At 33.2% G+C, this 15,405-nt stretch overlaps 2 protein-coding genes across 3 annotated transcripts; both read right to left on the minus strand.

Moving 5' to 3' along the window:
* Window positions 1-2,967: 2,967 nt before the first annotated feature.
* Window positions 2,968-4,502, minus strand: LOC126554387 (uncharacterized). 2 transcript variants are annotated; one of them, XM_050209464.1, is made up of 3 exons: window positions 3,492-4,502; window positions 3,161-3,336; window positions 2,968-3,075 (listed from the first exon to the last, which is right to left on the minus strand). In XM_050209464.1, the coding sequence occupies exons 1-3, from the start codon at window positions 3,622-3,624 to the stop codon at window positions 2,983-2,985; spliced, it is 402 nt and encodes a 133-aa protein (XP_050065421.1). In that variant the 5' UTR covers window positions 3,625-4,502; the 3' UTR covers window positions 2,968-2,982. The 2 variants fall into 2 exon arrangements, with proteins under 2 accessions (XP_050065421.1, XP_050065420.1); XM_050209463.1 differs by having other exon boundaries at window positions 2,968-3,078.
* Window positions 4,503-5,001: 499 nt separating this feature from the next.
* Window positions 5,002-11,971, minus strand: LOC114122824 (uncharacterized). Its single transcript, XM_050209465.1, has 5 exons — window positions 9,631-11,971; window positions 9,279-9,517; window positions 8,163-9,212; window positions 7,135-8,103; window positions 5,002-5,058 (listed from the first exon to the last, which is right to left on the minus strand). Exons 1-5 carry the CDS (start codon window positions 11,969-11,971, stop codon window positions 5,002-5,004), a joined length of 4,656 nt encoding a protein of 1,551 aa, XP_050065422.1.
* Between the last annotated feature and the right edge of the window lie 3,434 nt (window positions 11,972-15,405).

Below are 15,405 nucleotides of genomic sequence, written 5' to 3' on the forward strand. Positions count from 1 at the left end.
GGGTCTGCAATTTTAGATGTCTCGAAAACATTTATGTATGATTTTCATTATAATGTAATGAAAAATAAATATAATAATAAAATACGATTATTGTACTCGGATACAGATTCTTTGGTATATAATATTCGAACATTTAATTTTTTTGATGATATTAGATATGATTTATTTCCGTATTTTGATACATCAAACTATCCAAAAGATCATTATTGTTTTAGCGAAAATCATAAAAATCAACCTGGTTATTTTAAAGATGAAATGGGGGGAAAAATTTTAAAAGAATTTGTTTCATTAAGACCGAAATTATATGCTTACAAGACTGAAAACAACGATGAGGTTAAAAAAGCTAAAGGTGTAAAAAAATATGTAATTAATCAACATATGTATTTTAAAAATTATATAGAAGTATTAAATGCGTACATAAACCATATCTCTCTTGATAATAAACAAACTTGTAGAAACATGAATTTTATTCAATCGAATAAACATGTTGTTCATTCTAAAACAATGAATAAGCTTGTACTAAGTGGTAACGATGATAAACGTTTTATAACAAACGATGGGATTAATTCACTAGCATACGAACATTATAAATTAAAAAAATAATTATTCTAATATTCACTATGTTTAAGAAAATCGATATTAAGTATTTCTAAAAATTTAAATTATTATCATCAGTAGGTGTTTTTTCCACGCTATCTAGTGATAATAATTATTTCTAAATTAAATTATTATCATCAGTAGGTGTTTTTTCCACGCTATCTAGTGATAATAATTATTTCTAAAAATTTAAATTATTATCATCAGTAGGTATCGTTCAAAGTGAAAGGAAAACATTATATGAATAACTAAAATAATTTAATTTAATACTGTTTTTTTTTTATTTTTTATAAAAAGGTAAAATATATATAAAAAAAAATTATTTAATAATATCTTTCGATAATATCCATGAATTATGACTGGAATCAAAACCCATCCATTTAACAAGCATTTTATCTTTAACTTTTTTTATAATACGTTCAATTAGAAATGTGTTCGGAAAATCAGTCAATTTAATTTCTTGCTCATAAAAACCACCTAGAATTATATTGTTTGATCCATCCTTTAGCTGATAAGTTATTGGTTCTGTATGTAAAACTTTTGAAACTGTGAAAATTTCTGTTGTCCAATTTGTGTATATCCTTTACTAAATATATGCTTATATTTTGATATTCTTACTTTATCATTAATTTTAAATTTTGGTTTATATAATGTTTTATTTGTTTGTATATTTGATTTGATTTTACTTGTATTTATTCTAGCTTCATATGGTGTACATTTAATTGATCTATGTTTTGTATGATTATAATTATAAATAATTTTTGATATTTTGTTATACCAATTCCATGTACCTGTTGCAGTAAAATGTTTGTATATATTATTTTTTAGAGTTTGTATAACACGTTCTCCAATTGAACACTTGATAACGCTATACGTACTATAATGTCTAATTTTATTTTTTTTCATTAACTGTTGAAATTGATTATTATAAAATTCTGTACCATTATCTGTTTGTAATAATTTTGGATTAGCTTGTTTTAATATATTAAACATACCTTTTGTACATTCTTTTCCTGTTTTATTTTTCAATGATTCTACCCATACATATTTCGTGTATGTATCTATAACAACTAAAATATACTTAAAACCAAGATTTTGTTTAGAATGAGATTGCATATCCATTAAATCAGCTTGCCAAAGGTCATCTTTAAATCGTGTTATTATACTACGTCTTGGAAATACTTTTCTTGCAGGTCGATGTAGCTCATTAGCTAAACCCTCTAATGTAGACATTAAACTATAATATTCCTCTCACGTAATTCTTCTATAATAGATATGATTTCATTATTTACACCAGTATTACCAGCATTTTGGGACGATGTTAAAAGATTTAATCTAACAACTAATTCATTTGGATCATCATAATACACTAATTGTGTATGAGGTATTACATCTTTATATAAACCAGATCCTTTCTTAACTGACGGTGATAAACTAAAGTTAAATAGCTGATCAGTTGGAGGTTCTTCAAATTTAGAATTAATCACTGAAGAAGAAAAATCAAATGGTTCATTTGATATGGCTGTATCATTAATAATGTTTCTTCGTTTTGCGCCTGAGCTAGATAAAAAGTTATCAAATTCTTTTAATTTTAATTGAGAAGGAGTTTTAACTTTTGTGTTATTTATTTTCAATACTTCCTCATTTATTGTTTTTCATCAATTTTCATTCGATCATATAGAGGTTTTACAACGTTCATCCATTTGAAATATCTTGAGGTTTTAGGTTTCCCGTCTGCCTTTAAATAAACTTTACTTGTTTTTAGAATATTATAATATGATTCCATATCTTCTATCGTCATATTTTTTGGTACTTTCTCACATAATAAAGACCAAAGTCCTTTAGTCCAAGGGTAGTAATTATCAAGCAAGCGTAAGTTACCATGATCAAAAGTGACAGGAATATCTGATATTTTAAGTTGATCATTAACCGAATCATAATGCATGCCATACGATTTATCATATCGCTGTAATTTAGGATTAGAAATTAAAAAATTATCGAACGATGAATTTGATTCGTTTTCGCTATCTCCATCACTAGTGATCAAGGTATTTTTTTTTTTAGTAGTGTCAGAAATAAATGAAGTGTTTTTTTCTGGAATTGAAGTCAATGGTTTGAGTAAAGGTATAAATGTTTCGCGAAAATAGTTATCAGAATCTATAACACCACGCTTCATGTTCATTATTTTACGTTTGATATTTTTTTTTGATAATATCAAATTTTTTAACAAAACTTTATCTTTATTCATTGAAAATAATGAACTTAATATATCTGTTTCCTTCAACTAAAGATAATACTATGTAGATTTTGTCTATATTACAACTATATTTATATACTTATTTTTTTTAATAAAAGTATGAAAACCACATCTATATCTACCTTCATTCATTTCACGTGTTTTATCAATAACCATAAATCCGTAATCACTATGATTCCAGCAGAAATGAGAAATTTTCCGAAATTCTGAGAAATCCATATCTGCTGATGAATGATCATTGAATATATGTTTTAAATTTGTATCATCCTGTTTTAGAATTATTAATAAATTTGAATTATCTCTTACCAGTTGCTTCGGAATTTTAGAATATGTTTGTGCTAAATAGAATACAGAGCTAGCACCTGAATGTCTACACATTCCGAAATATTCTCTTATTATCGACTGCGGACCACATAAAACATCATCGAAAATTATTACAGAATTCTTTTTAGTTAAATTCGGTTTTATAACTTTATCAGCGTCTGAAAATATAAAAATGTTAGCACCTTTTATATCATCTATTATTTTTTTTAATAAAACATATTTTCTTGATTAGAAGTTTTTGAGTATAAATAAATATTTTCAAATCTTATTCCGTTTTCATGAGTGATTAGATTATACATTATATTTGTTTTACCTGAACCACTAGGACCGACTATAATAGCACGTATAGTATCAGGTAATAACGGTCCATGTCTTGACGTTTTTTTTATTATTTGAGTATCAACGTTCGAAATATCTAATTTATCTTTCTGTTCAATCAAATCCATTTTTTTTTCTTATAAATACTCTGGATCTTTTAAATTTATAACCAGTGAAAGATAGTGTGCTCAACCTGTAAGTAGAAATCAGATAAGACTGGTGAAGGTTTTATAAACTTCTTTATAAATACTGAAATAAAGTATGATGAAGGTTAAACAGAAAATAGGTATGAGTTATAAAGGTAAACATAAAAGTAATAAAAAAATAAAAAAGAGAACACTAGCTGCAAAAAAAAAGGAAAGGTTAAGAAAAATCCTAATGGTAAAAGATTGATTTTAACACCAGGTCAGACAGGAGGTGCGATTCCTCTAATTCCTATTTTCGCAGGGTTATCAGCTCTCGGTAGTTTAATGTCTGGGAGTGCTAGTGTTTATAATGCAATTCAAAATTCGAAAAAAAAGAAAGGTAGCGGATTGAATTTAATCAATAATGGATCAAGGAAAAAAAACTGATAAAAACGTTACCTGACAGACCACTCACATCTAGAGACATTATAAAATACATTGCAAAGTTTAATATCAATCATTTCCGAGGAGTCTTTTCACGAGATGACTTACCTAAAAAACCACGAACAATTGAATGTGGTATATTAAACTTAGACGTATCTTCAGGTGATGGAAGTCATTGGGTAGCGTTTTACAAAATTAAAGATAAGGTTGTATATTTTGATAGCTTCGGTGATTTACCTCCACCAATTGAATTACAAAACTATTTCAAAGGAAACACGATTATATATAACTATTCAAATTATCAAGATTTTAATTCATTTAATTGTGGACATTTATGTCTTGAATTTTTACAATGTATGAATCAATTACATTAAGTTTAACTGGTAATACAACTACATTATCTGTACATTATTTTCCAGCAATTGATGTGTACGATGACTCGGAATTGCTTTGTTAAATTTACAAACATATAATACATTTCCAAACATAAATGAAACTAATAACCAGTTTGAAATACATTTAGAAAACCCCGATCGTTTACTAAATAATAATAAATTTCCAACCTGTTTTATCACACTGAAAAAGGGGTGTTACGGTATTAAGGATATTAAAAATCAAATTTTAACGCAAATAGATGACTTTTATAATGTTAACGAATACATTGGAATAAAACTAACAGAGAAAATAACTTTTGATATCGGGATTGATCAAGTAGATTTTAGACAACCATATTCAGTAATGCAACAATACGTTTTAACGTAGCAAACAGTATAGGACCTTTATTAGGATTTGAAAAAACAAATTATGAACCACACTTGCAAAACATTGATGGTCATCGTTCAAAGAAAGTGGTAAATTTAAACAGTGTTAATTCAATAAAAGTAATGTGCATATAGCTCAAGGTTCATTCAACAACCACATGCCAAGTCATTCAATTTATGAGTTTTCTCCTACTGAGAACATAGGGCGAAGCTGATTCAATCTCCAACTAACCTAATATATTATAAATTAAATAAAACAAATATCGATTTAATAACTATACAATTAGTTGATCAAGATCATAATCCGATAAACAATTTAGGTGAAAAATTAGTAATCAATCTACATATTAAACGTTACGGATCTTAAGATGGGATTAAAATTTAATATAAGCCCATTACAAAAGATAAATCTTGCTAGTCATATAACTAAAGCGTTACCGGTAACATCGAATAAAGTAAAAAAATAACAACGAAAAATAAAACAATTTTAAAGGCTTTAGGTTATAAATTAAAGCAGAATGCCAGAAAGTGATATTTTAGATATAAGTTCACCGTTTGAAACCGATTCTAAAATTACGAAAATCGAATATCATTCATATACACCGTATACAACTTCATTTAATAATAATGATGAAATACGTATATCAATCCAACAAACAGATGTTTATCCGTATCTGAATGAAAGCTTTATATATTTAGAAGGTGAAGTATCAGATGCTGGAAAAGTAAAACTTACTAATAACGGTTTTTCCTATCTCTTTGAACAAATACGACTTGAAATCAATGGAATAGAAGTAGATAGTACACGTGTACTTGGTATTACCAGTTCGTTAAAAGGTTATCTATCAGGTACACCTGATAATTATAATTGTTATGAAAATGCTGGTTGGATATTTAAAAATAGTTCAAACCCAGCAAATAGTAATGGAGAATTTAGTGCATGCATTCCGTTAAAATATTGGTTAGGTCTATTTGAAGACTTTAAAAAGATATTAGTTAATTCTAGATTAGAACTAATATTAACTCGAAGTCATAGCGATTTAAACGCTCTAAAAGTAATTACTAGTGGAAGTACAAATTCTGGAAAAGTTGTTTTGAAAAAAATAGTTTGGAAGGTTCCACATATTACTGTTGATGATGAAGAAAGGTTAAAATTATTAAAACTTATTGAAAAAGAAAAAAGTTTGTTTATCCCGTTCAGATCTTTTGAAACTTTTGAATATCCTGAACTCGGAACCACAAAAAAAGTTGTATGGAACCTAAAAACTGCTTCAAAATTAGAAAAACCTCGATTCATTATAATCGGATTACAAAAGGGACGTAAAAATTCGTTAGAAAAAGATTGTGGTGTATTCGATCATTGTAATAACTAATGTAAAGTAAAGTTTTTAAACTCAATAGCATATCCTTATGATAATTTAAATTTGGATTTTGCTAAAAATAATTTTACCTTATTATATGATATGTATACATCGTTTCAAGAATCGTACTATGAAAAAAGTATTCGGAACCCGATATTAAGCCCATCTACATTTCTAACGCAAGCTCCAATTATTGTTATCGATACGTCAAAACAGAATGATTCAGCTACAGCTTCATCAGTAGATGTTCAATTAGAAATTGAAGCATCAGAATCTCTTTCAGGTGTAACTGCTTATTGTTTATTAATTCATGATCGCATTGTAGAATATGTACCTTTTACTAGGGAAGTAAGAAAACTAGTTTAATCAATTTAAAATTAATTTAGAATAATGAGACAATACATATAAATATATTTTTTTATTTTGAACCAAAACGTATTATTATTTTTTTTTTAAAAAAAACATGACTAAAAAATATAATTATGAAGTGTGTATATACACTGCTTAAACTTTATGTGTAACATAGAAAAAAATTTATTGGTTGTAGCGGAATACTCCGTCTGTGTTACACGGGAAATAAATAAATGTATACACTGTTTAAACTTTATGTGTAACAGGGGAAAAAATAATTTTTTTTAAATTTTTTTAATCAGTGTTTTTTACTAGTACAGCGGAGAAAAAAAAGTTTGAGGGGGAAAATCCCCCTTAAAATTTTACAATCTCCGCAGTCAAAAGTGCGCAGAAACACATTATGGTTTTTGAAAATCAGTGTTTTTTTACTGGTACAGCGGAGAAAAAAAAGTTTGAGGGGGAAAATCCACCTAAAAATTTTAAAATCACCGCAGTCTGGTAGAGCGGAGAAAAAAAAAGTTTGAGGGGAAAAATCCCCCTTAAAAATTTGCAATCTCCGCAGTCAAAAGTGCGCAGAACATACAAATGTATACTACTGGGCCGCCAATCAAAAAATGAGCGGGCGTCAAAGCTTCCAGGTCTGATGGATCGCTGCTAAGTGGAGTAATAGGCCTTGAATTCAAGCAAGCTTCTATTTGGCAAAGCAGTGTCCGTAACTCTGTACTAGTTAGCTTATGTTCCCCCATCACTCGTTTCAGGTGATGTTTAGTGCTTCTTACGGCACTTTCCCAAAGCCCGCCAAAATGCGGTGCTGATGGAGGATTGAAGTGCCATTCAATTCCCTCCTTGATGAATTTATCACTGGCACCCTTCATCATTGAAACCAACATCTTCTGGGCACCTACAAAATTTGTGCCATTGTCAGAGTAGATTTTTGCGCACTTGCCTCGCCGGGCCATGAAACAACGTAGAATGGCCAAGAAGGACGAACTAGAAAGATCCTCTGCGAGTTCCAGGTGTATAGCCTTTGTGGAGAAGCAGATGAATGCAGGGACTCTTCTTAAGCCACTACGCACATAGATAGGACCGGCAAAATCAATTCCAGTGACTGTAAATGGCCTCGCACATTGAACCCGATCCTTTGGTAGGGCCGCCATTAACGGTTGGTCGAATCGTGGGCAAGCCCTTGTGCATTTTACGCATCGCCGCACCACGGATCGTGCATTCACTCTGCCCAGTAGAGGCCAATACTGTCGTCTCACTTCTGATAGTAATAATTGGGGTCCAGCGTGAAGAAGTTCTCTATGATGGGATTCGAATATCATCAAGGTGATTTTGTGTGAGGAAGGTAATACAATTGGATGCTTGCGGGTTTCATCAATGTTTGTATTTTCCAACCTTCCACCTACACGTATCAACCCATTACTCATATATGGGTTTAAGCACCTCAGCTTACTGTTCTTTGGTACTTGTTGCCCTTTTTCCAACGCTATAATTTCTTTGCGGAAGCACTCCTGTTGAACAGCCTTTAATATCACCATTTCAGCTTCTCTTAGCTCTGATATCTGAAGATGTTGAGTTTCTCTGACGCTCTTATCTTTGCTAGGTATTTTATATATCTTACTATCCAGGAGAGCCCTCGTAGCATTGCGTTCCATTCCGAGTATTTGCTTATTATGCTTTGAACGGCTGGATTGGTTACCATTAACGCCAGTTTCATTTTTCGAGTTTCCAGCACCTCTTCTTCCCCTTTGCCTAGTGTGGGTTGCGAGTACCACTCCAATTCCTCCTTCTCTAGCCACTTAGGACCATACCACCAAGTTTCGGCTCTCACTAACTCAGCTGCACCTATCCCTCTGGATGTCACATCAGCAGGGTTATCATGGGTGCGCACATGCCTCCATTGTACCACTTCAGTCAGTTCCAATATCTGGTTCACCCGGTTCATCACATAAGATTTTAGGCGGCTTGTTTGACTATTGAGCCATGTTAACACAATCATTGAATCCGTCCATAGTCTAAAATCTTTAGCGTCCATCTCCCAAGACTCGGCGACCGTTTGGGCTAAGTCGGCTAGCAACAGGACCCCATTGAGTTCCAACCGAGGAATAGTAGCCCCCTTTAGTGGAGCTACCCGTGTTTTGGCACATAAAAGTCTTGAATGCCATACACCATTTTTATCCATTGACCGCACGTATATACAGGCACCATATGCGACTTCTGATGCGTCACAAAACCCATGGATCTCAACTCGTTGCGTGGGACTGGGTTTTACTTTTCTTGGTATAGCACAGGTCTTCAGTTCATTAAGATTGTGATAAAAATTAAGCCACTTGTCCCGCATGTTGGGTTGCAATTCTCTGTCCCAATCCATGTTTGCAGCCCATATCTGCTGAAGGAATATCTTGCCTCTAATTAACACAGGCGATAGAAAACCTAGTGGGTCAAATATCTTGTTCAGATCTGATAATACGATTCGCTTGGTCAATTTATCCTTCCTTGTTGTAGTATTGAGAGTAAACTGGAACTGATCCGCAAATGGCTTCCACTCCAGACCTAGGGACTTGACTGTATCGTTATCTCCAATCTCCAATGTAAAAAGTGGGTCTCCTTCACGCTTTCCCTTTTGGGTTAAGACAGTTGGAGAGTTTGAACACCACTTTCTCAGTGGCAGCTTGGCCGAATTGAAGATATCATTAATTTCTCTCTGCAAATTTTAGCACTCTTCCTCGCTATCTGCCCCTGTCATCAAATCATCCATGTAAAAATCAAGCAGGATCGCGTTTGCTGCTGCTGGCTGTTGCTGTTTTTTCTCTTCCCCAAGCGATACCAAACATTGAGTAGCTAGGAATGAGGCAGGCGTTGTTCCATATGTCACCGTTGTCAGCTGGTATGTTCGTAACACTTCATTTGGACTTGGTCGCCATAAAATTCGCTGCAGGTCCGTTCTTCGTTTGCAATCTGTATTTGTCGAAACATCTTTTCGACGTCGGCTGTTAAGACATATTGGTGTTTTCTAAAACGAGCTAATATTTTGAAGACATCCTCTTGTACGGTAGGGCCACATTTTAACACATTATTTAACGACAAACCCGAGGAGCTCTTTGCAGATGCATCAAATACAACCCTTACTTTGGTTGTGAGACTTGACGTCTTTATGACTGCATGATGTGGCAGGTAAAAGGTAGTTTTTGGTACGGAACTCTCATTGACCACTTCCTTCATATGTCCCAAAGCTATGTACTCATTCATAAACTTCAAATATTCTGCTCTTAATGCTTCATCTCGTTGAAGTCTTCTTTCTACACTAAGAAAACGTGAAGTCGCCATCGACAATGTTGCTCCTAATTCGTTTACTGTTGATTTTTTGGGTAATTGAACAACAAATCGACCGTCCTCATCTCGCACGGTTGTTTGTTTGAACTGCTCCATAGTTTGCTTTTCTTCCGATGAGCGTTCATTTGCCTTTGATAAACGCCCAAAGTTTGAGTCCTCCTTTCCGATTGACACTCTCCAATTTTCTTCAAGCGTTTCCCCTACTGAATGAATACCTGCTAAACACACGGCTCCAAGCTCGCCCGTAACCAACCATTCAAATTGACTATCGTTTAAAAATATATTTTTCACATTAAGTGGGATTCGTTCTGTGCATGTCGAAGTGACGTCAAAAAATACTCCTCCACCGATCAATATGTCGACGGTCCCAGGATTATTGAAGGATGGGTCTGCTAGTTTGAGTACAAGATCGTCTGGAATCTGCCAACCTTGTGCGGGGGTCGGGCACGATGGTAGGTTACTGACAATTGTTGGGAGTACGTAGCAAACTAGCTTAGCTCTATAGTCTCGCAGTCTCGACTGAATTGAAACCTCTACATACGATAACGCTTGGACACGACTTTCCCCAATACCGCTTACCGGTAATGCAGCCCTTTGGGATCGTAATTGCAATCTGTTTGCTAAACTTCCAGAAATAAAATTGACCTGGGATCCGCTATCCAAAACTGCCCTGCATTGTTTCTGTTTCCCAAGCCTGTCCACAGTTAATATGATCGCAGTAGATAAAAACACATACCCTTGTTCCGAGCCAGCTAATAACGAAGCAGCTGCTGAAATGTTTGGTTCTTGTGACCCAACGTTTTGGCTATTGGCACCTACCTGTGGTGTCTGAATCTCAACCCTTTGCGTTGGGTCCGTTGATTTCTCAAAATGCAATAACGTGTTATGCCTACGTTTGCATATACGGCAATTAAATGTGGACGAACACACATTTGCCATATGGCTTGAACATAAACAATTAAAACATAATCTTGAGTCCCTTATCAATGTCACACGTTCCCCTATGGTTAGCTCCTTGAATCTATTGCATGCATATAATTTGTGCTCTCTAGAGCAACATGCACACTTTACTCGTCTATCAGTAGACGTAAAAAGACCTTTTCTTGCGCTGTTGTGGTGGTAGGACTTTTTCGACTGTGGTGAAGTTGATGACTGGCTATTTTTATATGCATCGAAGTCCTTAGCTAATATTTCGGAACCTTCCAAGGCAACACACCGGTTGGACAGGAAGTTTTCTAATTCTGCATACCTTGGCAGATCCGTATTCGTGCGCCGAAGCTGCCAATCTTGACTCGTTTTTTGATCTAATTTTCTCAAGACAATAGTCACGAGCCACGCATCCCAATGCTGAATAGGTTGCCCCAATGCTTCAAGTGCAACTACATGTGCTGAGACGTTGGAATGTAAAGCCTGTAGATGCAATCCGGAAGTTGATTCTATTTTGTTGCAGTCTAAAATTGCACGGATGTGGGACTGTATTACTAGGCTCTTGTTGTCATAACGTTGTTGTAACCTTTTGACTGCCATTTCATAGTTATTTTCAGTTATCGGTATTCCCTTGATAACATCCAGTGCTTGTCCACTCAGGGTAGACCTAAGGTAGGAGAACTTTTGTGCTGCTGGATAACTGTCATCGTCGTGTATAATTACCTTAAAGCAGTCAAAAAATGATTCCCATTCCTGTATGTTGCCATCAAAACTTGGTAGTGAGATGGGGGGCAAATGCACCTTATGCGAGTGCACAGTTGTCGTATTGATCGAATTGTTGTTCATTGAAGTGTTTTGACTCTTATCTGCATTTATGATCTGCTGCATTTGCGAACGAATAGAGAAATATGCATTCTCAAATTCCTCTCTCTCGATTGCCTCTTCGTCAGATCCATCTACGTCAATCAACTCGATTTCGCACTGTATCTCGTCAAACTTGCGATTGATTTGCGGTAGCTCTTCTTGCCGAAATTTTAATAAAGTAACCGGATCCTCTTTTGGGTTAAATTTGTCGACAAAGGTTCTGACACGAGTAAGAGATGCCTTTATGACCCCCCGTTTCCTCCTCAAATCACTGAGGCATTTCTGCTCACTCTCCTCGAGAACCATGATTACGGATAAAATAATAATATACACCAGCTAAATATCAACTCAATCAATATGATATTATAAATTAAACGCAAATTACACCAGCGTTTTAACCGCGAAGAAAAAATATTTTAATATATCAGTGAAGTCGTAAACTAAATGATAAAATAATAATAATAACAACGACAATAATATAAGATTTGATAATGATATCACCACTCAATAATCAAATTGATTTAAACTCAAGAAGTATACCTGGCAATCGAAAATTAATCGTTATGGAATACAGCAAACACAAATAAAAATGATATAATATAATAATCCACACTATGAAGAAAAGCGAAATTTAATTGATCCTGCAGTTAATTAGGATAAGAATACAATAATACACAATCTAACAATAAAAATATATAATATAAATAATTAAAAGAAAATATAGCGATTCGCGCCGAAACGAAATATATAATATTTTTACGGCGATTTGCGCGCGTAGAATAAAAAAACTATTGTGTTTATCGTTCACACACTGGAACTGGACTGTCGGCTTGGGCGGCTGTGCTAATTAATATCTCGCGCAGCCGATGCGGCGGCGGCGATAATTTGCTTATAATCTACATATTATATAACTCACAGATAAACAAAACAGAAATAATAACATAAAAATAAATAGTGATATCTTATGTTTATGTGTGTGTGTGTGTGTCGATCGGCGGCGGCTCGTAACCGGCGCGCGCGTATATACGCTTTAATACGTATTACAATATGCTATTTGGCTTCAACAGTGAAGGAGATTTAAATATTAAAAAATATATATATTAATAATATATACTGTACTAACATACTTTATATTGTATTCTTAATTTATTTAAAATTTGATATAACTAATATTATTATTAAGTTACCAATGTAAAACTGAAATTGTAAGTGTAACTGAGTGCATTTAAGAAAAATTGTAAAGATTTCTGTCTGGTAGACATAAACCTTTTTTTTTTGTGGGGAGGTGTTATGGGCTATGAGATATCTATAAGATATCTACGAGATTACAAGGCTAAGTTAATATGACCATGCCTCGTGTCAAGGGTAATGCGGATGCTACTATGACCATGACACGTGTCGGGATAGTAAGCGCACCAATAATTACAGTGCACTAATGATGCATTTGAGATGTTATTGCACATTCTCAAATTCGTGTCCGAATTTGCAACAACAACAAGGACACCTGGTTTTACCCAGAAGGCGACAACACGACGTAAACAAGAGACGCACCACAATATATAAGGGAGCCCGAAGACCAGCAACGGCAGATGTACCAAAGCTATCAACAACTGAGCACTTTCAAGTCACTCAGTCACTTATTTAATTTGTTACATGTATTTTGTTTGTATGCAATAAAACATATTACGTTAATAAGTTTAACTTTCATTCAAATTAACCATTTGGATTCAATTCTGATACTGGCACGCAACAATATTTATTTATTTATTTATTTAATATTAAACGGGCAAGGCCCAATTAAAATTAACAACAATATTGAAATCATTAATAATATAATACAAATATTATTTATAGTAAATGTGAACAATGAAAATTATTACAGTAAAATATTATAACATAGTACATTATGAATTAATTATTAAAGAATTACAATACAATTTGAAGGAATATAAGTTTGGTGAGCTGAACATATCAATTTTTAATTTATTTACGGTTTGCATTACTCTATTACAAGGAGTGTTATTTGCATAATTGGTAACTTGTAGACTTAAACGAAAAGTGTCTGTTGAACGTGTGTTAAAAGTGGGTATGTAGAAAGTTAAACGGCTTAAAAAATCTGGGCAATCAACATTACCAGCCAAAAGCTTATAGAGGAAACATAAATCAAGGCTTATACGTCTTTGTTCCAACGTCTGAAGGTTTTATAAAGATAGTAATGGATTATAGGTAGTGTGAGGAGCTCTAGGTATGGAGCATTTAATTGAGATGAAGCGTAAGAACTTCTGTTGTACTTTTTCTAATTTAGTTTTTTTACCTAACTGATAGGGAGACCAAATGATAGAACCGTATTCACAGATGGGTCGGATTAACGAGCAGTAAATTGATTTTAAAGCAAATTTATCAGTAAAGTCCGCACAATTACGATTAATAAAACCCAGTATTTGATGCGTTTTATTAATAACCATTTGAATATGACAATCGAATTTTAATTTTGGGTCAAATAAAATACCAAGGTCTTTAATAGGACCCGTGGAGCGTAGAAGAGTTTCACTACCAATTAAATAATTATAATTAGTAGTCGATCTAGTTCTTGAGAAGGTCATTATCTGACATTTTTTGATATTAAGTGAAAGATAATTTTTAGTGCACCAGTCATAGAGTTTATTCAACTCAAATTGAAGCAAGTCAGCGTCCAGTTGTGAATTAACTATACGAAATATTTTAAGATCATCCGCAAACATTAGCTTAGAGCAAATTTGAAAGTTAATATCATTAATAAATATATTAAATAATATTGGAGCTAAGTGGGAACCTTGCGGAACTCCAGACGTAATACGTATTGGGGTAGAAGTATAACCTTTATAAGAGACAATTTGAAAACGATCTTGAGTAAAAGAGATTAACCAGTTTAAAATAGAACCACAGACACCGATTTGTTCTAGTTTGGTAAATAAAATCTGTTGATTAATTTTGACAAACGCTTTTGAAAAATCAGTGTAGATAACATCAACACTATTACCAGTCATAAGCGCATCAGATAAGAAGTTTTGAAAAACAAGCAAATTGGTATTGGTACTTTTTTTGCGCCGGAACCCATGCTGGTCGTCAACGATTACATTAACTAAGACAGGTATGATTTTATCAGCAACGATGTATTCGAAAACTTTAGGAATAATAGAAGGTATTGAGATTGGTCGGTAATTGGAGATATTAGATAGGTCAGATGATGATTTTGGTACAGGACGAATATCAGTAGTTTTCCACGCATCAGGAAAAGTACCAGTAGATAGTGACAGGTTAAATAGATATAGTAAAGGCGTAGAAAGGACATAAGGACAGTTTTTAAAAAATATACTTGGAATTAAATCAGGTCCTGGGCATGAGCTAGGAGTAAGTGAGTTAAGTGAATTAAAAATATCAAGTAGATCAATTGTACATGAGTGCAAAGGAGATTGGAGTACTTTTGGTTGATTTTGCTGGTTGTAATTTAAATTAATATTATTGTTATTTTCATAAACACTAGAGAAGTATTTAGAAAAAGCATTGACAATAAGATTTGGAGAATCAAATTTTTCATTGTACAAATACATGCAGTTTGGTAGGAAGTTAACTTTACGTTTATTATTTACAAATTTCCAAAATTTTTTAGGATATACCTTTAAGTTTTTTTGCAAGTTATTGATGTAGAGATAGTAATCAGATTTTGAGTAGAATTTACATTTAGCGCGAAATTCTGAAAA

Source organism: Aphis gossypii, unplaced genomic scaffold (assembly GCF_020184175.1).
Source record: "Aphis gossypii isolate Hap1 unplaced genomic scaffold, ASM2018417v2 Contig00479, whole genome shotgun sequence".
NCBI classification, from domain to species: domain Eukaryota; kingdom Metazoa; phylum Arthropoda; class Insecta; order Hemiptera; family Aphididae; genus Aphis; species Aphis gossypii.

Excerpts from the sequence above, each read along its gene's own strand:
- LOC114122824 (XM_050209465.1), bottom strand. The coding sequence starts at position 11,971 with ATGGTTCTCGAGGAGAGTGAGCAGAAATGCCTCAGTGATTTGAGGAGG. Across the intron at positions 8,104-8,162 it reads TACGAGGGCTCTCCTGGATA|ATATCAGAGCTAAGAGAAGC; the intron begins GTAAGATATATA and ends CAACATCTTCAG. Across the intron at positions 5,059-7,134 it reads ATTTTTTGATTGGCGGCCCA|GTTAGTTGGAGATTGAATCA; the intron begins GTAGTATACATT and ends ATAATATATTAG.
- LOC126554387 (XM_050209463.1), bottom strand. The coding sequence starts at position 3,624 with ATGGATTTGATTGAACAGAAAGATAAATTAGATATTTCGAACGTTGAT. Across the intron at positions 3,337-3,491 it reads AGTCGGTCCTAGTGGTTCAG|ACGCTGATAAAGTTATAAAA; the intron begins GTAAAACAAATA and ends TTATATTTTCAG. Across the intron at positions 3,079-3,160 it reads CTAAAATTCCGAAGCAACTG|CAGATATGGATTTCTCAGAA; the intron begins GTAAGAGATAAT and ends ATCATTCATCAG.